Source organism: Meleagris gallopavo, chromosome 5 (assembly GCF_000146605.3).
Source record: "Meleagris gallopavo isolate NT-WF06-2002-E0010 breed Aviagen turkey brand Nicholas breeding stock chromosome 5, Turkey_5.1, whole genome shotgun sequence".
NCBI lineage: Eukaryota > Metazoa > Chordata > Aves > Galliformes > Phasianidae > Meleagris > Meleagris gallopavo.
Genome location: NC_015015.2, coordinates 7,764,271 through 7,789,143, shown reverse-complemented (window position 1 = coordinate 7,789,143; position 24,873 = coordinate 7,764,271). Strand labels below are relative to the sequence as shown.

Below are 24,873 nucleotides of genomic sequence, written 5' to 3'. Positions count from 1 at the left end.
CGGAGCGGGGCGCGCAGCCACCTCAGTCACCGCGTTCTGCCGCGCGGCCGCACCGCGCTTCGTTAAGCGTGCGCTTAATGGCAGGAGGAAGACTCGGAGCGGCTCAGCGCTGCGTTCGCCTCCGTCATGAGATTCATGGCCCAAGCCACGCGGGAATGCGAGGTAAAAGCCCTGCTGCTCAGCCGGTGGCACCGCAGTAACGCCGAAGGCGAGAGGGACGGCGTTGGTATTCGGGAGCCGTTGCGCCCGCCGATCGGTGGCGGTGCGCTCCGTGTGCCGGCAGGTGGCAGCACCGCACGGCAAGGCGGCACCAGGAACCTGATTGTGATGCCTGTTGTGTAACGCTTTCTGTTCCCACCGCTGTCCAGAAGTACTACAGCCTTGTGCCGGACTACAGGTGCGGAGAGAACGAAGTGAAACACATCTGCAGGTACCACGGGCGGCACGAGGGAGAGCTGGAGTCCGCCGAAGACCAGGTAAGGAGAGTTTGGTGTCCTTGGGAAGGTTGTTCCTTCCATCAGCATGGGGCAGCTGTGGTGTCTGTGACACCGGGTTTGCCAGCATTTGTGTGTTTGACAGCACAGGCAGGTGAAGACTTGGACTGATCTGAGCCTTTGGTTGGCAGGGCCACTGCTGGTGGCAACAGCCAGCATGATTTCAGTCCTTTCGCAGAGGGGAAACTCTAATGGACTCAGAGCATCCCCTCTCTCATGTACTGAATTTACCTTTGTGTGGTTATAATCAGAAAACTATCCTTTTCTTTCCAGAAAAGTGCAGCTTCTGCAGCATCCAGTCAAGCTAGACCTTGCCAGCAACGTGTAAGTTTACAAAATAATTTGTTTTCAAATGTACATTTCTTTATCAGTTTACAATCAGACGTGGAGATATTGTGACAGCACAGATCAATGAATGGTGTATTCACCATCCCAGAGACGGTCAGTAAAACAGGCAGAGACTGACACAATTAATTATAGAATCATAGAATCACCAAGGTTGGAAAAGACTCCAAGATCATCCAGTCCAACCATCCACCTACTACCAATATTTCCCCACTGAACCATGTCCCTTAGTACAACATCTGAACATTTCTTGGACACCTCCAGGGATGGCAGCTCCACCACCTCCCTGAGCAGCACATTCCAGTGCCTGACCACTCTTTCTGAGAAGAAATTTGTAAACCAGACTGTGGCCATCCAGCACAGAACTAGTCAAGAGTCTCCCATATTTTGGGCTGATACAGACTGTCAAAACATTGTGAATGATCTGTAGACCACTGTGATTTGCACCAGCAGCAATAATCCAGCAGTATTCTGCTCTCACCTCATTTGTGCTCCTGCCACATTCCCCATGCTGAACAAAGCACGCAGCAGCTGCTTGGCCAGTTACGCTTGGCCCTGATACAGTCCCCTCTGAAGACTGCTGTTCCTCCAGGAAAAGAAAACTTAATTGTTTTTTAAAGCCAAACACCTCACCAAATCAATTTCAGGAATTTCTAAGCCACAAAAGATGAGAACCATGGAAACTGCCATAGTATGAATGAGATTAACTTGGTGTATGGATGACTTCCTTTGTTATGTTCAAAACAGTTTAAAGTGACAGCTTTTAGTTTTGTAAGTAGAGATTACAGCCTGTTCATTATTTCCACAAATTAAATCATTAAATACTTTGAATGTGACATTTGTGAATAGAAACACTTTACAGTTGTCTCTATATTGCTCATATATTCTGAAAAAAAATACACAACATTTAGATAGCAGTTTAAATGACGTTTTTTTTTAATTCAAATTCCAAGTTTATATTTTTGTGGGAAATTTAACATCACTAAATAGTAAAGAAATCTGTTTGTTCCCCCTTCCCTGTCCACTGAAGACCAAGAAAGCTTCCAAAGACATCTACATCGAAGTCTCTCCTGGCATTTATTCTATCACAGCAACCTCAGAGGACATGGTGAAACAAACCCACGTGGTGGACGTCAGTGCTGGACAAAGCATTGATTTGACTTTTGTGCTATGACGTTTATCGTTTGCTGGCAATCATGGGAATAAAATACTAGGATTTTTTAAGGCATATAATGAATTATGTGTAACTATTTCTTATTAGCATTTTAATACAATCCTCTTCTTTGGGACTCCATTTTTATGGCCTGTATATTTATTTGCTAACTTAATGCAATTGTATGCAACTCACTTTGTACACTGATTTTATAAATATTTGTACATTGTTTCTCTTAATTCAAATCATGCGACTATGTAATTCCAGATTCTTAAGCTTGAAACAATTAAAGATACAATCAGTAGAATAAATACATAGTTTGGTCTTTGTGATGCCTGTTTCTTTTATATTACCCTCAGGCAGAAAGTCCATGTCATGTTCTTATGCACAGAGAACGAGATCCCAGTGGTGTGAATGCAGACACATATGCCAGCTGACCATCCATCTCAAGTATATTTCCCTTATCTACATTTTTATAATTCTGATAAAGAAACAGAATGCCATTTGGGGTGCATTTTTTATGGTCAGCAGGTGGAGGAAGATGATCTTTTCCGCTCTACTCTGCCCTGGTGAGGCCACAGCTGGAGTGCTGTGTACCATTCTGGGCTCCACAGTTCAAGAAAGACAGGGATCTCCTAGAGAGAGTCCAACAGAGGGCCACAAAGGTGATGAGGGGCCTGGAGTGTCTCCTGTTTGAGTAAAGGCTGAGAGACCTGGGGCTGTTCAGTATGAAGGGAAGAAGACTGAAAGAGGATCTTACCAATGCTTATAAGCATCTGCAGTGCAGGAGTCAAGAGGATGGGGCCAGGCTCTTTTCAGTGGTGCCTGACAACAGAACAAGGGGCAATGGGCACAAACTGGCACACAGAAGTTCCATCTGAACATGAGGAAAAACTGCTTTACTGTGAGGGTGACAGAGCACTGGAACAGGCTGCCCAGGTTGTGGAATCTCCTTCTATGGAGATACTCTATTGACAAGCTTCAAATCCTGTCTGCAGGCTCTAAACTAGGCTAAGAATTGCCTAGCTACCTTTTTCAGTAGAAGGCAGTTAGTTGACATGCTCTATATAGTCTGTAATCCTTTTATAGCTGATGGCATTAAGGTTTCAGTTAATGTTGAGGAGAATATAAAATTCAATGGCTTGAACACTGCACACAGAACTGTGTTAAGCTATATATTCCTTATTCTCTGGTGGTTCTCTCTTTTGCTTTAATCCTGAAAAAAAATAATAGTAATAAAAATTTGAGGCTGTCAGGTTGTATCATTTCTCTGTTTCTTCTGGTTTCCCACAGAGAAATTGGTGGGCTGAATTCCTCTGGCTAGCACCAGAGGACAGTAGATAAATTGGAGGTTTATTAGATCCTTGCTTTGCATCTGCTCAGGCTTTCCACACTAATACTGGTTTCCCTGATCTCTTCAGAAATGTAAAGAGTTCACATCCAAATAATTCAATTTAACAGCAGACTAACCACAGAGTAAAGAATGAGGATGCTGAAATGTTATTAGGTTGGAAATCACGTCTCAGTCATTAAAACAGTACAGTTATCCATAAAATCTATGAAGTGCCTAAATCAGAACTTTATTTGCTTAATAAACGTAACATTGCTAATAGTACAAGCAGTTTACCTGAAATTTCAGCTCTTGAACTTCATCAGTTGTAGAGTTACTGAGTTATGATGGATCACATCTCTCCCTGCTTTAGCATGAGCTCTGCTGTTCTTTCCCTCTCTGTTCTCTGCTGATACAGTCTGTACTGCCAAGTTTGTCCTTTCCTAAGCAAGTTGCTTTATGTTTATTGTCCGACTCTGTTTTCTTTCTTGTACCTCTATATCTTTGTTTTCCTGATGCTACAGAACCTTCCTCCTGGAAGACAGAATAAAAATCCATTGGCAGTCCATGAATGCTCTGTGTTACCACATGTATCCACTGCTATGATTCATACTGCTGGTTTTGAGCTAGAATGAGGCTCCTCTGGTTTCTTTCTAGTTTTATCAAAAGGCAAAGCACGTCAGCAATGCATAGATATGACACTTGGCTAACACAGAGCACGCCTGTCTAGAGTTGCATATTGGCATAAAAATCTTGTATAAGCTGTCTTTTCTTGGATTTTATTTACACTGAAGGTCAGAGATGACCATTTTCAGAGGCACTCATTCAGGTCCCTATTTCTGCAGGACTTAATTGGGTCGATGTCAGTGGGCAAGTGGCTAGTTTCTGAGTGTACAGTCTTTGCTGATTGCTCACACTGTTTACTGGCATAACCTTTTCCATTCCAACAAGGAGCTTCAGGCCCTCCTCACTTTTATTTTAGTTAATTTTTTTTTTTAAATTAATGGAGAAGTCCCTCCATATCATAAAATTGGTGGAAGGCCATAGCAGGCAATTACTATAGAAATGCCAATTTCCAAACTATTAACATGAATACTTGTTCCATTCAAACAGACCAGACCACGTCAGTAAATACATTATTAATACAAATTACCTTACCCCTGATGATAGCTTGAAATCCTGGTATTTTTCATTCATTGTGAATTGCCCTCTGGGAGGCTGCTCAGTAGTTTCCAACACTGCATTCTGCTCAGGTGGTGCAACATGGGACATGTCTACAACAGAGATGGCTTTGGATTCCAACTTGCCCTTTGTACATATGCTGCTGCGTCTGCCAGTTCCTTGTGGGAAAAAAATTGTATCTTAGCCTTAAGCATAGGGAAAACAGAATTGAAACAGATACGTTCACTTACGAGAGAAAAATGTACTTCAAACATTTTAAGGAATTCTTTCGGGTGATTGATTCTGCATAGACTAGCTATGACGGTTAACAAAGATGCTGGCATCATTAAATGCATAGAAAATGATGAGTAAGAAACTCAGCAAGGGGCACCTGCCTCCACATGAGACTCTAGTAGTTTTCCACTGGATGAGTTGGCGAAGAAGAGTTAGCATGCAAGACAAGGGGGCAGAAATGTTGGGGAGGAGGAAATAATGCATTGGCAGCTGACAGGCAAATGTATGGTATTTATATCAACTACAGGTTAAATGAGAGCCCATATGAAGAGGGGCACAGAACACGCTGGCTATTTCCCTCTGGCTGCTCCTTCCTTTTTCGGGTGTTTCAAAGCACCTGAATTACTGGCACGAGACTTGTAGTGGTTCCTTTTCCAGTATTTCCACTTGGGTCTTGCAGATTCCTCCAGCCTGGACTTCTCAGAACGACTGGGGTCTGTTTTAACAGTACTGTCCATTACAGCACTCTGATTTGGGAACACCTCTGGATCTCCCTCTGAGTCAGAAGGGGAACGTGCTGCCAAAGCTGCTAACTCCTCTTGTTTTGGACCTTCCACTTCTAGAAGGCGTGGAGAGGATTTGCTGCTGGGCTCTGCCTCTTCAGCTTCTCTCTGAATGACCTGAGACTTGGGCGGAAGAGGCCACCAAACATCAAAATGGCCATGGCAGCAGCAGAAGCAGCGGACACAGGCTGATGAACAGCACATACCACCACAACGACAGTGGAGAAGTGGCCAGCAGGGTGAGCAGAGCAAGCTGTGCTTAGCGTTGCTATGAGCAACGCAAACAGGAACCCAGGTGGTTTTAGGACTGCAGGAAAAAATGCATGAGTTAGCGTCAGGACTTTCTCTGCGCTTTAACCTGCTGGAGAAAGGCATGTGGATCATCTCCACAATCCTCTCACACAGGCTAGGAGGGATCCACAGCGCTACACCTTGTGGCAGCTTCACTTTCTTGTTATTCCAGAACTGAACTACAATTTCTTCATCTTCTGAGGCTGTTGGGAGAAAAGGCATGCAGCTGTGAGTAGCCATTCTGCCTAGGGAGCACATACAGCTCAGGCTCTGAAGCTTGGGACACGCTTTCTAGTCCTGCCAGCTGCAGCATCAATGATCATCTCTCACTATGACACTTGGCAGCATCTTTCTTCCCAGTTTTTCATCAGATGAACAAGTCAATGTTGGCTGAGTTTTGCTGTTCCTGCCAAAGCTAGCAGTAACACTCTGGGGACACGCTACCCATATTTGAGCAGTCAGCAGAGCCTGTCAGACACAGGAAAATGAATGAGCTGCTGAAATACCATGCTTGGGTGATAAGGTCACTCCCAGGATGCATCCTTCAGTATAAGCATGAGCACTCTAGCACAGACGGATGCTTCCTGAGAGCTGCCACATTTGGATCTCTCAGGAAAAGGCCATTGTCCTTCACGCAACAGACACAGCCCCACCTGAACATACAGGAAATTGCAGATCAGTAGATATGGAAGGTGACGTTTTTGTGGGTCACAGCTTCCTTAGGGTCAGACAGGCAAGGTTAAAGCCGATATCCATCTAAGGTCATATCAGCTACATCAGCTCCTGGAAGCCTTAAGTAATGCTAGTGAGTTCACTGACAGCTCTCTGGCAATAGCACAACAGAGTTCATCCCAAGAGTCTCACTTGTGTTCCCAAGCAAGGCAAGCAAGACAAGGGCAGCATCTTTCTTACCTCGTAAGGGGTCCCTTGTCTCAATCCCTGTGAGGATAGTTCCAGGGCCATATCTCACCAAATCTGGTTCCCAAGGTGCCAATACTTTGTCTCCCGGCAGCAAGGAATGCTTCATGCCATTGGCATACTCCAGGATGTCATCCTTTGCTGTTTTTTGCACGCATACCGAATGCCTTCCATGCAACTGAAGTGGTCTGGTAAACTCTACCAGGAACATCTCCCTTTCATTCTGTTACCAGGAAAAAAAACAGTACCTCTGAAAAACACACTGTTATGCATCAAGTCACATAATCGCTAAGAATAGCCCCACTGGATTTTACAAGGCACACTGCATGCACCAGGCACACCAAAGCTGTTCTTTAGGCACGCCCAAGCCCTTCCTCATAACATACAACATGAACTCACTGCTGGGGAGCTGCTGGAATTTTTTATTTTTTTGTAAGCTAAGGCCTGTCAAGAGGCTTTCAATCAACACTGAAACAAGACACTTCCCTGTTCTTGAGAAAGAATAGACTCTTTTTCCCCCTTACGTTTGAAGTGCTAACAAACTGATGAATAAAAGCTTTCACTAACATTTCTAAGACATTGTGCCATTGGTCTGCAGCTGACTCAAGCTGGCAGTGTGTACATAACACATCACCAAACACTTTTCTTGCGCTGGTGGCTATGTGTCTATACACAACAGTGGCCAGCACGCTGTTCACAACAGCTCTGATGCCATCCAGGCCTGGCATGATGCCCAGCACCAGCAGAGATGAGGCCCTGCTGTGTACACAGAACTCAGGCCGTGCACAAGGACTGCTGCAGACTGCATCCAACCACACTCAATCTTTGCCACAGGCAGAGGGGTGTCCTGCAGCCACACTGACTTCACCAACCTCACCTGAGTTCAGTGGATGGCCCACCTGCAGGTGAACAGATCTGACTAACAGTGCACACCCCATGACACCTACCCGCATGACTACAGCACAGAGACTGTTGCTCACCTCCATCTCCTCTTTTACTGTACCATGGTAATAAAATCCATCATGCTCCCCTCTCACCAGAACAGGGACATTTTTGGCTAAGATGGCTGATCTCTGTGACATGCTCAGCCTCGGCCATGCTGGGCCAAGGGAGGGGAGGCAGCGCCCAATCCGTTGGCACCTTGAATAAAAGAAAATTGGTCAGTGGTGAGAGAAATTAGCTTCTGTGGGTCAGGCAAAAGTACATATGTATCTTCCAAGATGTAAGAACAAGGTTACTGCACCTCATTTTGTAGAACTCCCACTTTTTACCCAGTTCTCTTTGGTTTGGGATTAAGAGGAAGAAAGCTAAGAATATGCTGGAGACCTCAGCCAGGATCACCCACACTAACATCTTTTCTGACTACATGGCAAGTTAACACAACCCTTAAGGTCAGGCAAGAGAAAAAGATGCTCCAGCACAAAGCACAGCTTAGAGGTACTCAAGCATTGTAGCTGACAGTGTAAGCTCAAAACAGGGAAATAATTCCCTGTCACACAGAATTAGAACCATTTCACAGAAGATCACTGCTCATGCAAAATGCTTTTATTTATCCAAGTAACATTAAGGATTTCTTTTTTTTGATAGCAAGTTTACCCCAGGCTTTGCTTTCCATAATCTCCAGGGTAGCAAATCATTTTAGTTAATGCAATCCAAGAACTGCCAGCACGAGGGTGAGGAAAACACAAATGATATTCAAGTTGCTAACGTATTAACCTGACACATCCCAGCCTTTTTTATCCTATTAGATATCATGCAAAAGAACAGATCACAGATCCAACAAGAACTTAATTTTACCACAGGGGAGCAAGGGTCTTGGTGATCCAGGCAGGATGCATGGTGAAGGAGCTCCTGCAGCAGGGATGGATAGCAGGGATGGCACTGGAGCACAAGAACTTGTCCAGAGCTGGCATCATGCTGCAGCACCTGTGGTCCATGGACAGGAATCCTTCTAAATGAGCCATTCTAGCAAAGGCAGCTTCCTGCAAGACTAAAACATGAGCTGGCAGCAGTTGAAAAGAGACAACAAACTGACATTTTCCAAGCCAAGCAAATGTTTTCCAGATTACTCTCAAGATCTCAGTAACCTTTACTAATTGCTCTCATGAAATAAAGACTGAATTCAAAGTATCCAGTCTGGTGTTTTGTCATGTGAACCCATCACTGACCTCAGTAACTTCTACTCATTCAAATTTGTGGTTGGCAACCCTGCCCACAGCAAATGAGTCGGAAACGGATGATCTTTGAGGTCCCTTCCAATCCGAGCCAGTCTGTGAGTCTATAAATCTCTATCTAGTAAAGGGACATAAACATCCAGAGAAACACTCTTGCTGTGGAAATCCTAAGGAAAGCAATGTTCTTAACTCCAAAAGCTCCAGCTTTTGTTCCCCTCTATAACACGCAGCTCTCCTCTTACACCTACACTCTCCTTTACAGCTTCCTTATACACAGAGCCAGCCCAACCCTCCCCATTCTACAAGCTAAAACAGAAACTGCAGCTGAAGTTCACATAGTTGAGCAGACAGCTTCTGACTGTAGTGCTAGAACAGAATTGCCTATGACATATTAAGACGAAATATTTTGATCTCCCAGCTCTCCTATCATGTTTTGCAACAGTAGGACTATGGCTTGCCACCAGAAGAATGAGATGCTGAGATTTGATGAGCACTAACTACTCAGAAGTTGTCACATTAGGATTCATGAGGTGATGCTCCCTGATAATCTTACAAATACATATATATTTTTTTGTTTAGAAATATTCAGCATGCTGAGGGTAAAATTTGCGATAGAGTGAGCAGTATATAAACCAAGTGCCTAATTTACCTTTATTTCTTCTCATAAAAGATACGATCAGTGATTCTATCATCTACAAACTTAACGTAATTTCAAACACACACAAAGGCAAGTAAATAACTGCTGAAAAATGTGTCTTATAAAGAGCAAATCAACACATTAAACTCATACTTACTACACAAGCTCCCCTATTACAAACTGAAACAAGCTGGAATCCATAATGTTTTCTAAAGGAATGCAAATTCCAGTACCATGTTAAAGCCTGCTGTAAAGCTGCTTAGAGCTGTCCTGCCAAGAGCAAAGTATTGCACAGACGTACAAAGCAGGGCTCTGACAAAGGCAACTATGGAGCACTGTGAGATTTCCTGAATAGTTCCACACATTTGGACCCAGAAGTGTTTCAAACTTACCAGCTACTGATAACACTAAATCTTGACCGTTTGTATTTAGCCTTGAGACAGAAACCTCGTCCTTTTGCCCTGCTGGATGCAGGAAGCATTTGTTGCTAGCACTTTCTAGTTGCTAAGGAGGTCAGCAACATGGCTACCGCTTGGAATTGACGAGCTGACCTGACCCAGCTGCAGAGATGACCCTTTGCCTGCCATGTAGCAGCCCAATTGCTGCTAAATGCAGCTCTGGTGATCCAGCTATTGAACTGAGAGACCATGGGGGCAAAGAAAGGATTACAAAAGGGTAAAACATCCTCCAGCCCTTCGCATAGTAACATAAGGCAAAAGAAATGTATCATCATTCAAAGCTGCAGTTCAGATTTACAATCATAAAGCAGCACCACAGATGTATTGGTTGGAAACAAGGAGAGCCAAAGCTGGGAGGAACTGAGATCGAATCCCTTTGCAAACTTCTCCTTTCCATAATAAAGGGGAAGAATTTGTGAATTCTCCCCATTTCCTCCAAAGCATGTACAAAATCAAAATCGTAGAATGGCCTGGGTTGAAAAGGACCACAATGATCATCGAGTTTCAACCCCTCTGCTGTGTGCAAGATCGCAAACCAGCAGACCAGGCTGCCCAGAGTCACATCCAGCCTGGCCTTGAATGCCTCCAGGGATGAGGCATCCACAACCTCTTCAGGCAACCTGTTCCAAAATGTCAGAGAATCAAATAGAAATCTTCCTGCTAATCTCTACTTTTCTTCATTCCTCCTTAACAAATGTTCACACCTCGATATGTGATATGTCTGTGCAGTGGGGACAGGGAAATACTTAATTGCATTTAGTAGGCATTTTTCAATTCACTACTATTAAAACATGAGAACAGAGGGATGGATGACTGTAATTAAGGACTGCCAACTCTTACAAAGTCTGGAATTGTTTTCTCTACATTTTGCTGTAACCAGAGACGAACTGCTTTCATGTTGCCAAATTGCTGTTAAATGCCAACCCTGACACACAGCAAGCGTTAAGAACATTTTGCTAATCATAAGATAAAACTCTCTTCACCATCTTGGCATAAATCTGTTCTACACTGATTAGCTGAAATCATCGATAACACAGAGAAACAGACTAAGGGGAAGAAGATCCCAGAAGAATTTCTTTCACAGGACACAATTCTTCCCAGGCCAGAATCTTGCCAACCCTCTTCACATTGTGTAACCAGTCCTAATTTTTAAGTGCACGAAATGATGGAAAAGAATTTCCATAGAATTTGAATAGAAATTAGGCTGAATCAACAGTTTTAAAAGAGTTCAACATTTTTACTCATAGGAATAAAGCTGCATTTGCAAGATGTCATGCTCTTCCTACGTCCAGTGACAATGTTTCAGAGAACTGCTCCCCTTTTCCTTCCACTTTTAAACTAAATTATCCATCCTGTTGTCTTTGAACAACATTCCTGGGAACCTTTTTAAAGACCTCCTCGCTTTCTAAGAGAAACACTGGCAATAAGAACAAAAAAACTTCTATGAAAGGGTGTATGAGAGCAAACCAGTCACATTACAGAAAAATAAAAGAATTTTAGCCTCACCACTGGAAAGACTTTATTTTATTTCAAAGCACAAAGAATGTGATTGCACATGCAATTAATTCACACTTGTAGGTATTGTATTTTTTGTTCAGTAACAATTTTTGATGTGCTTGCCAATTTCCATGAATTATCTGAGGCCACTCAGATGTGATTTTCCAGTCACAGTTCTGTAAGCACAGTTACTACATGCAAAACTAAAATGCTTTTCTGTGGGATGGTATCAATGTGTACTGTGATCTGCTCCCAGATGTTTCAGGAATGTGCACATCATTAACAACATAGCAGTGACTACCAGGCTCCCATGTAGGATATCGTTCCCTTGATTTGGAACAGTTTAGATAGCCTTCAAAAATTGGCTTTGTTTGTTAATTGCTTTAGCTGCTTGGCGTGGCTCCATGACATTTTTGTCTGCTGCCATGGAATCACTGTACAGAACAGACTGTAGGTACCTGATGTATTTTATTGCTGCACGGAGAGTCTCTACTTTGCTGAGCCGTTTCTCTAAGTATTCCTTAGGTAGGTGATGTCTCAACTTAGCATAGCCTTCATTGACACATTTAACTCTCTGCCTTTCCCTCTCATTCCTCTTCCTGATGAAAGCTGGCCCATAGGAGTACTCACTCCTATTGTAATTGCAGTGGGGTATTTGGTAGGAAAAGCCACAGGGCTCACTGTAAAAGTTCTCCGTGATGAAATGCTCAGACACGAAAGGAAGGAATGACAGATCTTCAGAGCAAGCGACCTGGTTTGGTGTTTCTGAGTACATGTGAAACATAACCAGTGGGTCTGCACAGAAAGGCCGGGGCAGCTGTATGCACTGAGTGTCAGCAGAGATGGACAACTTGTCCGTGAGATTACAGTAGCTTTTCCCATCCATCAGGTTCTGCATTTAACCTGGAAATGCATAATTACAAAACACTTTAAACAACTCATACTGGACAGGACAAAATACTCACCTGCGCTTACTAACTGGTATTTGCCAGGTGAGACTTCTCATGTATTTGCAACATTTCAGAACCACAGATGGCAGAAAACATCCTCTTTGGGAAAAAAAAAAAAAAAGAAGGATGTAAATTGGCTACAGTGATTTTTAAAAATGCACAACAGATCTTAAGAAAACTATTAACACTTTCTAAAAGAAAGAGCAAACATTATCCTTTCATCTCTGCTTCAGAAATGAGAAGAATCTACCTTTATGAGCCCCACAGAAATCTAGCTTGCTCCAAACTTTCATCTTGACAGAAAACATAAAGCAGGCCGACACTGAAAGCACTCTCTCCCCCCCACTGACAATTCCAGTGACAGACTCTCTACTTGTACAAGAAATCTTCAATGACAAATTACTTTTCCTTCTCTAATCATTTGATATCTCATTCACTGTTCTGTTTTGACTCAATGTAAAACTTACGCAGGGAAGGGATCCCAATGTTAAATTTATGTCTGCAAAGTATTCAATTTACTCTTCATCTGAGTTTTAGAAAAGGCCTATAGGATGAATTAGGGCTAAACCTGACATCATCTTGGGTCCTCTTGTTTCATACACAGATGAGTGGAGAAACACAGAGATGAAATACTAAATTTCAATTTTAAATTATTTTACATAATAGCTACTTAAAAATATATCTAAAGCATACAGTTATATTTTAAAGAATTATGATCCATCCTTACCAATTGCAAGCAGTACTTCCCAACACAAAATCTATCCAAAAATGCTTCTTTAACATCTTCCTCATCTGTACTTTGCTTTCTAAAATACTGAGATTATACCCTCTATAACAGAAAAAGCACACAAACGCAAACTAGGTTACCAGAAACATCTAGACTGCACTACTCACAACAACCTTGAAAAGCTTCAAATATACAGAGCACAGTTCCATAGCAAATTGGATTCTCTTAATCCCTCACAAGGATAGAGATATTTTAATGTTTTCTAATCATTTCACACCTGCCACTTTCAACAGTATTTCAGTCAATAACCCAATCTAACAACATATTCCATCAACATATATCTGTATTCAGTGCTATTTGGTTTTTTTCTTATCAAAATGGATCTCAGTACAGGAATCTTGGGAGTTCAGAGTTCCTTTATAGCATGCTGTTAGACAAGAGAGACAGTCACATGCATCTAAAATTGATCTTTCTATAGGCACACTGACGCCATGCAGACATACATTCATTTTGAATTAATAAAGATACTGAAAGATTAGAAGTGAATATATACATTCATAAAACAAAAGCAGTAGATAATCAACTTTCTCTTTTTTAACTCAATTTGTGTTATTCTAAAAATATTTTCAAGATGTCACAGTAGGAAATTGTCAGAATGAAATAAAATCACTGAATAGCAAAAAGTTAATAGTAAAGTATCTATATACAGCAAGAAACCAAAAGCACAGCCCCTTGTGATACTTGCAGCATTTGTTTTGCACCGACACTTCTGCTGCATAACAGCATTCCATAGAACAGTTGTCTGTTGCCTTACTGTCTGCACTGAGCACATTAGAATCCTCTTCCCATTAGACCAGAGACTCACCAACCTTCAGAGGAAAGTAAAATCCAAGGAAAGAAGACGTGCTAATTTTAAGGCTGCTGAGTAATACCTGAAAATATCTAAACGATATTAAAAAAAAAAGTTAATGTTTCACTTTCCTTGCATCTTATGTAATGTAGTAATTGATCATACTATACACAACGAATTAAAAAGCTACAGAAGCATTGTTACTGACTGGCTGATAGAAGTGGTTTAGAGAAACATGGATATTCAGTGAAGAATTCAGTGTATTGCTAGATACAGCAATACACAGTTCTCTTACCTGAATCATGCACTCTGTTCCACTGAGTCAATGACTCCTGCAATTTATAGCCAATTGACAACATGCAAAGTAGCTTACAGTTAGATCTGCTCATTTCTGGTTTGCCTTTTCCACCCACACTACAGCTATGATGGCAACAAGACTTGGCATTAAGGACTAGAAATTTTAAAACCGTATTGAACACAACTGGATCACCTGAAAAAGTAAATCAGGAACATACTTTGCTTAAGCCCTGTTAAAGCAGCATTTTCCTTTACTGGAGCTTCGTACACTAACATCTAAATTTAATTATCAGCTACAACTTAGTTAAATACTGTTAAAATGAACACACATTTGAATAAGAGCATTGATGAAATTAATATTACATTTTACGGTCATCTCAAAAGATCTGCTGTTTCAAGTTCTTTAAGTTCTCTTCCACTTTGCTGTCTCAAAGCCTCAACACTAAACTCAAATATCGGCCCTAATTCCCTTTCCGCCTCTCTCCCCCCATCTGGAGCAAAGTTCTGCATCCTCCTTCTACTCCAGCTTCAGACCTGATCAGAAATACAGCTAAGATGTAGAGGACCTATTAGAACTGATAGGTAGGCACAAATGCAACAAACAAGTTATTTTTCTTTAGGGCATCCTATGTACATCACTGTCATAACTGATCATTGACTCATCAGGGTTAGATGCCAAACACAACTGTGTTTTTGTTTGCTTTTATCCTGTCAATACACCCTGTGCTGTTTTGTACTTAGAGGAAGAACCCTACACTTCCACTAATTAGGTACCTCTCATAATTACACCCAGATTAATTCTGGTTTTGGAAGCCTACAGGACTGACAAGACAATGAAGATCTGCATCTGCCAAAGAGATGTAGTCATTGCAAATGTTATGGGACAACTTATGTTTCCTCTCAAGGTACTGAAGAACTATGTACACAGGTACAGTCTATTTTCCACACTATTTTGCTCCCACTCTGTCCATCATGAAAGCCAAAACTGTACCTGCCAATATATAATACTGTTCCATGATACCATTTCCTTCAGCACCGGAAATGAAAATCATTGCAACACAATAATATAACTAAACACGGCTAGCTAAATTTCAGTCAGGGATTAAAACCTTCTTTCAATCAGCAATTTGGTGAGCCATTCTTTCCCTTATCTAACAGCTAAACAACTGCGTTTCCACTCAGAAGCATTTTCAGTTAACTGTTTTTATAAATGCAATTTACATGCAAGGGTAATGAGGGAGAAAATGATGACATCTAGATAATGTGCATCTGTTTTTCAAAAATCAGTTTTAATTGTTACATTCCAAAGAGGATATATGAAAGTTAGTCATCTAGCAACTGTATATCTCTTAAGAGAGACGAACACAGAATCACAGATAGAAAAATACACCTAACTCCCAGGATGACAGGTGCTCAAGAAATTATGTGCCTTATACCATCAATCCAGACAAATGCAGAAAGATTTCTTATAATAAATATTTCATCATATACTAGCTCCTGAGATTTTACCCATGAGAAGAAAGGAAGATTTCTTTTAAAAGATATCATACACATACAATATATTACGCTTTTAAAGCAAAATAGAAGGAAATGTCAACCCTGCCTTGAAGTGCACTGCATTTGAGTTTATCTACATCACAGTACTTCAAGTGTGCAGCTCAATGAGTCAGTGTCCATTTAAGTCCAGCCTTATTTCTGCAACCACCCAACATACAAGCACTTTGAAAGTGCAAGTGCAAGAAACCAAATGATGAATACAGCCAATCAAAATTTTGCTCTCTGACATGACAACTGCACTGCAAGATTTCAATTTCCAATACCTCACATCAGCCTGAAAAAAAATCCAAATATATTTACAAAAGGTCTTTACATAAAGAGAGTAGTGAGTTGTAAGTAGTTACAGTGTTCCCAGGTACTTTTAACCACATAAATAATAAAGAGAAATATATAGTTAAAAATCACCATAAAGTCACAACTGTAAATAAGGTTTCACAGTAGCAAACAAAGCAAGCTATCTCAGGGTTTGTTTTCTTTTCGGTTTTATTAGTAAGAGACAACTGAAAATGTAAAGATTTCTAGCTTTTGGTTAACTAATTTCTTTTATCTGCTTCCACTTTAGTACATTCTTTCACATTTTAAATACTTCATATATATATGTTTGTTTGTTTGTTTTTCAAATCAGAAAAGAACAATTGAAGAAAACCCTTTTGAAGTGGTAGGTTCAGGGAGAAAGAAGTCAGTTCTTTCAGTTTGCCTGCTTTACTTCTTGGAGTTACTGCTGAGAGAATTAACTCAGCACAACATGACGGTCAAAAACAGACTTGCGTTGCTCTTGGACCTGCAACTTCCAGCGCTGCTGGGCATACTCCACTTTGTTCAGAACGTTGGCACGGCTCCGAGAACGAGCTAACACGTCATGAGCATTTGCAAACGGTTGGTGATCCTGGAATGGCAAAGATCCTTAGTTAGATCTCAATAATTCCATCAAGCAATTGAATTAAATGTTTTATTTTGTTGGTGATTTTAAGGTAAAATGAGCTATTTTGGCCAACTAGTCAGTCATAATGATTAAGCAAGTTTTCAGATAGTTAAAACTATACTTTTCATCCCATGTAATCACCACAGGTTTTCCAAATAGACCGAACTGTGTCACTGCAATATCATAGAACAGCTTAGGTCAGAAGGGACCTTAGGGATCGCTGAGCTCCAACTCTCTAACACAGCCAGGGTTGCCAATCACTGGATCAGGCCCCCATCCAACCCAGCCTTGAAAGTCTCCAGAGATGGGACATCCAAGCCTCCATGGGCAACTTGTTCCAGTGCCTCACTACTCAAACGAGATTCGCATCCATTAGTAGCTGCTGGAATCAAATCTAGGACAGACTAAGATGCCAGGACCCTCCTGCTATTGTCATGAATGTACTTTGTTTAATGTCACTTAAACAGTGAATTACTCAGTTTTCTGCCAGCTCTCCGCCTGTTACTGTACAGCAGTTCAGGATGTTCATATAAAGACTGTATGTAAAACCAACACACTCCACTGTTTACCAAACCAAACCTATTGTACCAGGCTGTCCGAAAGCAAAGTGTAAATACAGCTGTTTAAGTGACAGAGCTCAACAATAACTGAGAACTTATTTAATATTTACTCTGTCTGTTTTCCATCAATACCTGCAAAGCTTTGTTTTCTTCTAATAAATAAAAGCAGGTTATAAACAGTAAGAGTTGGAATTGAACTTCTTATTTGGCTGTCAAACTGTTTTGGACAAAGTCATGTTTCTAAAGCTACATCAGAAAGCATCGTGTGTAAACTACATAGTAAAAAAAAACATAATTACATCCCGTATTAAATAGTTATTTGCCCTTTTATATGTATATACCTCACAGTACTTTTTGTTGTTGTTGTTCCTGAATGCTTTTAAAAGACACTGACATGAATGGATACTGTATCTGCAACATAATTCCGTACAGAATAGCTTGATGATGATTCTTAACAGTAGAATGATTAATATTAAGGATCTCAGTGGATGTCTACAAAGGCACATATGGGCATCACTGAGCTAAGAAATATGCTAAAAACAAGACAGTCCCAGAGCTGTGAACTTACGTAAAAGATTATGCAGTTGGATATATCTAGAACAGTGAGTTCAAAGATCACAAATCACTTCATTTGTATGGAAGCGAAATCACAATAGAAATACGTTTCCTCCATAAAATAAATGGTACTGGCAAGCTAACTACTCTCAATTTCAATGTAAACAGCAGAAGACATGGAAAAAGACACAGAAAAAGACATGGAAAAAGAGGTCTCCCAGATTGGCTTATATTCACCAGTTGCCACTGCCACCCATGGGCAACAGGAAAAAGCAAGCACACTGTAGCAACTAAATCAATACAGATGGTATTTCCAGAGTGAGAGCAATACCTGAAGATCTTGCAAGAAGGAAGACAACAAAAAAGGCAACAAAGGAAAAAGTCACGAAGAACCTTCAATTCACATTCATTGTGTCAGAAGAATGGACAATGGGAAATGAGGAATGTGAAATAAAAACTGAACTTAAGAGCTTTTTGTTCCAAGCATTGCTGCAGACATAAGCAGTAGCTACTCTACAAGTACACAAGGGTCCCACTAAGTTACAGCAAAATTTGAACTTGAAAAACCACAGGTACAGAGCACAGCATTTACCACTTCTAATGCCTTCACATCTATGAAGTTCCTGATGCAACAGGCAGTAGAACTGCACAGGGTTTTTCAATACATTTTGTAAGTGCTGACATCATAGTTTTATTTCACTATGAACGACCATATTTATCTCTTCCAATAGCAGGAGATATCAGTTAATAAACTGATAATATAATTGAAGGAATGACAAAAATCTTCTTTAACACTAATAAATGCTGCGTATCTTTCTGACTAGCTCCCATTTCTTTCAACAGTACTTACTACAAAATGTTTATGTCTGCTGAAAAGCTCAGGTTATAAAGATAAAATCTTCTTGTCAGACCAGGTTTGGTTTTGGAAATGTTAGCTGAGATTATTCTACATCTGATGTGTACCTTGCCATTAGAAACAGAGCTGCTTAAAGACTCAGCATAGAAATTATATCAATGCTGAGACTTCAAAATTGTTTTAAAAGGTTTGTATGATACAACACCAACACTTTACCACCAACACAGCTCCCGTTTAAAAGTACTTATTCTGGGTTAGTTTGTAGTACTAACTCACCCAGACAGGCAGATTCATCAGCTTTATAGAACACCTTAGAGCTGCTTAGCCACAGCCCTTATTTTTATACAATTCTAAGTCCCTCTTCAACACAAAGATGCTCTACTCCCACCAGTCTTTCCTATCAATCAACACTGATCAGGTACTACATGTCTCACTGTTGCCGATGCAAGGTTCTGTAAGGTTTTACACTGCCTTCCTGTAATGGTACTTTAAAAAAAAAAAGTGCTCCATTGTTATTAAAACCAAAAACGCTGTACTGGCAATGGGAAAGGCCAGTAAGAGAGAGAAAACCATTTGTCATCATTTGTCACTGATGGACTAATTCCCCTTTTTCTCCTGAAAAAGGCTGTTCTGATCTGTGGGAATATATTATATTACACTCCAGTTTTCAGTTGTAATACAAGTAAATTATTTTAGCATCAATCACTACATATAGCATCAATAAATTCAAACTGAAGCAACAGAAGATGTAACCCCTGAATATATACTTTCTTTTTGAGAAAAAAAAAAATCTGAAATCAATATATATAAAACTAAGAAGATTGTACTGATTATGAGCAAATCAGAATTTGTACCTCCCACATGAGTTTTCCTCCTTTCCTCCTCTATTCCTTCTCTGAGAAAATAATCTGTGTTTAGAGCTGGACTAACAGAAGCAATCCTCATCTTAATACTTTCTAGACAAGTGAAAAATGAAAGCATGGCTTCACAGAATCATCACATGGTTTTCTAACTACAGTGAAGATCATCCTCTCCCTTCAGGAAAAGAATTTAAATTACCTTGCAAAAAAATCTTCCCAAATAATCACTTAAGAATTAACCCACGCATACAAGCGGTTGGATGAACTCACCCCAATGTCTTCATCACTCTGTATGAGCTGTGAATGTCCAAAGAGACGTCTCTTCAGTATGGGTTCCACTAGTGTAAGGTACACCATGTACAGAAGAAGTAGCCCCAGAATAGACAGGTATATGATGATTGTAACCTGCACAACACAAACATTATTTATCCCAGAGTTACGACATTACCTTGGCCACCTCTCACCAGGCAGTGATGAACAAAAGAACTGTACAGTCAAAGTTTTTGATGAGCCTGACAATCTTCAGTAGCGTCACTATGACTTAAAATTCAGGAACAGCAAAAAGCCATCATCTATTAAATTGCTATTACAAGGTTTAAGGGCAGACAAATAAATTAGCTTGAAACAAATTCTCTCTTAGCGAGGCCTTGCTGAAGTCCTATGCTATCCTTCTTGAAACAACCTGGTGTTCTCTCACCTTAATCAAGACTACTCATCCACAGCAATTAAACTGGTCACAAATTTTGGGGTTCCTGCATGGTCTCCATTCTCTAGCATAGATCCACATTCAGTCACAGAGCTCACAAAGAAAAAGGAGAAGGGGAAAAACACAAAATCCTAAAAAGCCTCCTAAAAAAGGAATCTGTATAACAGAAGAAAATATGCACTATGTAATCTATTCACTCCAGTCAGAGGCTCAATGGCAGTAATAGGATAAGTATGAAGAATCATCAGATAAAGGAAACATGATCAATTTTGCTCTTCTTAGCTTGCCAAGATAGAAAGTAAATTTACATCAAGGAAGCAAGACAGCTGAATAATGAATAATGAGAGAACACTAAGAAAAATATGAAGTCCAAAGCTTGACAAAATACCACAGCACACTCAAAATCCCAGCGAAGTATAAAGCTTAATCTCAAAACAGGAGAACTTAAATAAACTCCGTAAGCTCACCCCTTCAGCTATAGCATGATTCTACTATTACTATTCCAGATAAGTTATGAACAACCAACAAAAAAAAAAACTTAAGATTGCTTTGGAAGAGTTCTCCCTTTAAAAAGAGTATTTCTCTAAAAAGTTATATTTACTATTCAGTTGAGGAATTCAATATATAACAACAGAATTCCATGGTTTACCTTAATTGTGACAGAGCTTCTCTCTTCATATTTGCACTCACAACGTAAACAATATGCTTCTACATCAGGTCCAGGGACAGGCATGGGCTCAACCACATGAAGACAATCACTGAAGAAAGACAGGAATGGTTCAAACGGTGCAGCTGGTTTTAGCTTACTTGTTCTCTTGTATAGGCAGATCTCACATCTTTAGATACATTCAGATCCCAGTTGCTTGAGCTGAGAATTCACCCTTGCTTAAGATAGGCTGTTCTAAACTATAAGTATCAAAGGATTTTCTTTTTTTTTTTAAATCACTGCTCAACAATTATTTTACTTAAATGATAAATACATCTACTGACAAGCTGCTAGACAAGTTAAGAACTTTTCAACTAAACACATTATTTTAAGGAAATAAAGCTCTCAGCCTAACAAGTCCAAGAATTTGAAACCCAGCACACATGCACCATTTGACAGTGACATCTCTAACTCAATTCCACCTATTATATATCTTTTCCTCCTAATACTTAGAGTTTTATTCTGTTTTTTTCCAGTATCTGAAGGAAAATTAACCTCTCTTTGGTGTCTGTGAACAGTAGCTCTTTTTTTCTTACCATCACATGTTTATAGGCATAAAGGAAAAAAAGCAGACATTGGATGAGTTGTTTATTAAAGCAATAAGATTATGAATAAACAGCATTCACTTTGAAGCACTGGAACCAGACAGGACAATATACTTCGACTTCAAAGATTACAAACTCTTAGACAGTTCCCATACCAAGAAACGTGGTTGACAATGCTATGAACATTCTACACCACAGTACTAATATCCAGCTGCCATGATCTAACAACTTGCACCACTACTTCCACCAATAACTTAAATAATTTGGTTTTTTTGCTGACTCAGCTTGGTTATTCAGTTAACATCCGAAGCTCCTTGAAGAGCACTCATAGAACAAATTTCACTTTGATCCCTGTCAACTCAGTGTTAATGGAGGCAGAAGCAGGTAACAAAACAAAATCCCTGATGTGATAGTAGCAGCTAACAATTCAATTCTATATTGGGCTAGATGAAAATGTTGCCAAGCCATGTGGCAAGGCATCAATTTTTATCTCTTCTGTTTTGTTGATATTACTTCTTTATAACCAGAACTGTTGACTGTCACATCACAATCTCTGGAGAGGTATGGAGGGATCATTTTTCCATTTATTTGGCATGAGAATTACAAACTCCTCTGCAAAAGAGTGCTGCGCTTAAGATGCAAAGTTAGAAATACATACAAGTAATAAACTAAGAAATTTCTGTAAAGGTTGTCAATATGATGCTCAAGTAGAGAAGAAAGCCAGCATGTTGCTTGGCTACAGCAGGACGTCTGTTACTGTGAATATATCAAATAATATCAGCAAGTTTTTTCTCTAGTTCAGTTTCACGCTGCTATAGAGGGTAAAAGCTCTCAGAATCTTACAGTTTTGATTATATGTTTCCTTAGACTGTGATTCCATGACAATTTAAGAGGAATACGTGGAAAAGGTTGATCCTTTCCTAATGGGTATTGCCACTCAACTGCCCCCATATTAGCACCTTCTCCCCTACACTCACCAAGGAAACTTTTCTCTCTAGAGAATCGAGGTGTATGGGGCTGCTGAATCACAGCCCGAATCTCTGATTAATCACCTGAGTCAGCCACGGAGCACAGATGAAGGCAATTCACCTGTGCTGCAGGAAGGGGTGGAGCCTGGCTCCACCTCTCCTAGACCCATTTAAGAGCTGACATGGGGAAGGGTCTCTTCTGGAGATCTATACCACTGGAGTTTCCTATGTGATCCCAGGATAGAGTGAGTGTCCTTCTTTTTCTACTCTAGTATAATTACATCAGCCAAACTTCTGGGTACACCATATCAACTGTATATTCATTGATTGTACACTAGGCAAGTAAAAAGCACAGTTTCTGCTCAGCTTTCAGTTTATCTGTTTATCAAAGTTTATCAAAGCAGACAGGGCACCTTCCCTCCTATCATGTCCGTGACTATTAAAGCAGTCAGTCTCTGAACATGAAATACCAATGCATTTCTTCCAAAGTGGGTTATTTAACTGAATGCCATGTAGATGCTTAGGCTTATACAGCACAACGTTTGCTTAGTGTGTTGTTTGTCACGACTGAATTGCTGGCAGTAGCTCTAAACTCTCAAATGGAGAACACTTTTATTGGTGTTGGAGCACTGTCAGCTCATACTGATAACAAAAGCCATTGTTTGACAGTATGTGAGGATAGAAAAAAAAAAAGGACCAATCCAGTGAAAGAATTGATACACCTAAATAAGGGTATCATAATGCAGGCTACAAGCTTAAAGATTAAATTTTCATTTTATGTCCGGATAAGGGGGCAGTAAGTGGTCATACTGAATGTAACTCATAAAGACACTAAAAATTGATCTGATTCTTGTCTCAGACAAGATCTAAGTGCCTGAAGGAAAGAGTATGTCACCCTGTTCTATACAATAACACCTGCATAGATGCAGAAGCCCAGGTGTAACACTAGAATTGTCTACTTTGTTGCACATGACCTAGCAATGAAGCCTTTTTAAAGTAGCAAGTAGGCAAACCAAGCAAGAAGACCAAAGTCATGAAACATTCCCAGGTGGTCTCACAAGAAACAATCTCAATGCAATGAGATTTAAGATGGGAAAATAGGTTTTTGAGATTCTGTAAGCACCATTAATCTGTCACCATGAAATCAGCAAGTCCATGAAGTTAACTTTTCCTTCACTGTCAATACAATTTAAAGTGAAATTAGGTCTTTTATGACAGTAAGGCATATGCTAAGCAATACCCACTGAAAAAAAATCCACTTCATTTGCAGGGGCAACACAGCTATTAACAGTGTTGCTCTGAGATGCCAGCTGCAGCTGGAGTTCTCTCAGTATGTCTCACTGCTGCGCTATGACTAATTTGTCGTAGCAGGCCTAACAACATTAAGTTAACCACATGGGACAAAACACTAATTCAGATTAGACAGTATTATGTTCATTAACACAGATTGAAATTTATACTGTTGTTTCCCACAGTTCTTCTGCAAATAAGTCAATAAGTCAAGGCATAGCTCTCAATACATATCTGTATCGCTAACTTCATTCCTGTAATTATTTTGGTGGGTCTACTAAGGGGCATGGAATGTTCACAAGCAAGTAGCTAGCAGGCTGCTATTCAACAGACTAAAAAGTCTACTAATAATTTTGAAATATAAGAAGACTTGATGTATCAAAATGTATTTCACATTTTTATAAGTTGATCCAAGAATTCCTGAGCATTTAGGGTATCAGAGCAACTCCAAAATATGCTGTTTCAAATCACTGCTATCTCCCCTTTGTTCCCCAGCTGCTTATTCCTGCTCACGCATACAGGTCCTCAGCTCAGCTGGAACCTGACAGATGCCATGGCTAGCCCAAGCAATAAAACACAGCACACTGCTGAGACACAGAAGATTTGTCTGTATATATAGGAGAGAACGTACTGCATTCTCTTATTGTGATTTTTGAGGAACAGATCTCCAAAACAATCTCTAAACAACAGGACTGGTTTCAAGAGCAGAGAAGGAGGAGAGAACAATCCCTGTACTGTTCAACAGACACACTGCTTTACCGCAATACCATTTCTGGTCACTGAATTCAAACTACAACACCCCTTTTTCTTCTACTACTTCCAAGTCTTATGCAACAGAAGAACATGCGAACACGCAATCCAAAATAGAAGGTGGAGAAACGTTAGGGGTTTCAAGCCTCATCTCTTCTGATGGCTGAATTCTGAAATGCCCAATAAGTTGTGCAAGAGATGTTTTTGTCGTCGTTGCAGAATGCTTACAGACAACCACACTCTTTGTACTTCCCCATGATAAACTCACCAGTCCTTCTGCGAAACGTTTTTATTGTAGATATGGCCCGAGTGGTCTTTGTAAGGAGGGCAGATACATTTACATCGGACGTCCTCGGAATTCTGCAAAGCAAACAACAATCTGAGCCCGCACCGTACGTCCTACACGAAGAGCCGACAGCAAACCACCTTTCAGATTTGTTTCAAGAGTTCAACGCAATTAGCGACATAAGTAAACAGCACTCCCCACACCCGCTCCTCCCCGCTCACCTTAGCCTGAGC

At 40.4% G+C, this 24,873-nt stretch overlaps 4 protein-coding genes across 8 annotated transcripts in view; 1 reads left to right on the top strand and 3 right to left on the bottom strand.

Moving 5' to 3' along the window:
* The first annotated feature begins 6 nt into the window (after nt 1-6).
* On the top strand, nt 7-2,319 carry AKIP1 (A-kinase interacting protein 1). Its single transcript, XM_010710925.3, has 4 exons — nt 7-162; nt 369-476; nt 768-818; nt 1,870-2,319. The coding sequence occupies exons 1-4, from the start codon at nt 127-129 to the stop codon at nt 2,011-2,013; spliced, it is 339 nt and encodes a 112-aa protein (XP_010709227.1). The 5' UTR covers nt 7-126; the 3' UTR covers nt 2,014-2,319.
* A 565-nt stretch (nt 2,320-2,884) lies between these two features.
* On the bottom strand, nt 2,885-13,807 carry C5H11orf16 (chromosome 5 C11orf16 homolog). Of its 5 annotated transcripts, none has more exons than XR_002114916.2 (8): nt 9,693-10,288; nt 8,287-8,415; nt 7,470-7,629; nt 6,484-6,712; nt 5,115-5,774; nt 4,481-4,662; nt 3,620-3,856; nt 2,885-3,208 (listed from the first exon to the last, which is right to left on the bottom strand). XR_002114916.2 is itself a non-coding variant. In XM_019615333.2 (8 exons), exons 3-8 carry the CDS (start codon nt 8,451-8,453, stop codon nt 3,692-3,694), a joined length of 1,563 nt encoding a protein of 520 aa, XP_019470878.1. In that variant the 5' UTR covers nt 8,454-8,479; nt 12,221-12,304; nt 12,933-13,807; the 3' UTR covers nt 2,885-3,691. The 5 variants fall into 5 exon arrangements, 4 of the variants coding, with proteins under 4 accessions (XP_019470878.1, XP_019470875.1, XP_019470877.1 ...); XM_019615333.2 differs by lacking the exon at nt 9,693-10,288 and adding exons at nt 12,221-12,304; nt 12,933-13,807 and having other exon boundaries at nt 2,885-3,856; nt 8,287-8,479; XM_019615330.2 differs by having other exon boundaries at nt 2,885-3,856.
* On the bottom strand, nt 10,327-13,879 carry ASCL3 (achaete-scute family bHLH transcription factor 3). Its single transcript, XM_031553425.1, has 2 exons — nt 13,802-13,879; nt 10,327-12,158 (listed from the first exon to the last, which is right to left on the bottom strand). Exon 2 carries the CDS (start codon nt 12,151-12,153, stop codon nt 11,599-11,601), a length of 555 nt encoding a protein of 184 aa, XP_031409285.1. The 5' UTR covers nt 12,154-12,158; nt 13,802-13,879; the 3' UTR covers nt 10,327-11,598.
* A 1,470-nt stretch (nt 13,880-15,349) lies between these two features.
* The window catches only part of TMEM9B (TMEM9 domain family member B), a 12,741-nt gene continuing 3,217 nt past the window's right edge, over nt 15,350-24,873 (bottom strand). Inside the window, exons 2-6 of the mRNA XM_019616056.2 lie at nt 24,862-24,867; nt 24,623-24,714; nt 20,745-20,853; nt 19,660-19,794; nt 15,350-16,522 (exon numbers count right to left, since the gene is read on the bottom strand). Coding sequence (XP_019471601.2) covers nt 16,367-16,522; nt 19,660-19,794; nt 20,745-20,853; nt 24,623-24,714; nt 24,862-24,867 — 498 coding nt within the window. The 3' untranslated portion in view covers nt 15,350-16,366. The remainder of the gene's footprint in view (nt 16,523-19,659; nt 19,795-20,744; nt 20,854-24,622; nt 24,715-24,861; nt 24,868-24,873) is intronic.

Bases quoted from the DNA above. Each gene is read 5' to 3' on its own strand.
- AKIP1 (XM_010710925.3), top strand. From the start codon at position 127: ATGAGATTCATGGCCCAAGCCACGCGGGAATGCGAG. The intron at 163-368 runs GTAAAAGCCCTG...ACCGCTGTCCAG, and splicing joins AAGCCACGCGGGAATGCGAG to AAGTACTACAGCCTTGTGCC. The intron at 819-1,869 runs GTAAGTTTACAA...TGTCCACTGAAG, and splicing joins CTAGACCTTGCCAGCAACGT to ACCAAGAAAGCTTCCAAAGA.
- C5H11orf16 (XM_019615330.2), bottom strand. From the start codon at position 9,781: ATGCTTCCTGCATCCAGCAGGGCAAAAGGACGAGGTTTCTGTCTCAAG. The intron at 6,713-7,469 runs GTGAGCAACAGT...TCCTGGTAACAG, and splicing joins CAGTAAAAGAGGAGATGGAG to AATGAAAGGGAGATGTTCCT. The intron at 4,663-5,114 runs GTGCTTTGAAAC...TTTTCCCACAAG, and splicing joins GTCTCGTGCCAGTAATTCAG to GAACTGGCAGACGCAGCAGC.
- ASCL3 (XM_031553425.1), bottom strand. From the start codon at position 12,153: ATGCAGAACCTGATGGATGGGAAAAGCTACTGTAATCTCACGGACAAG.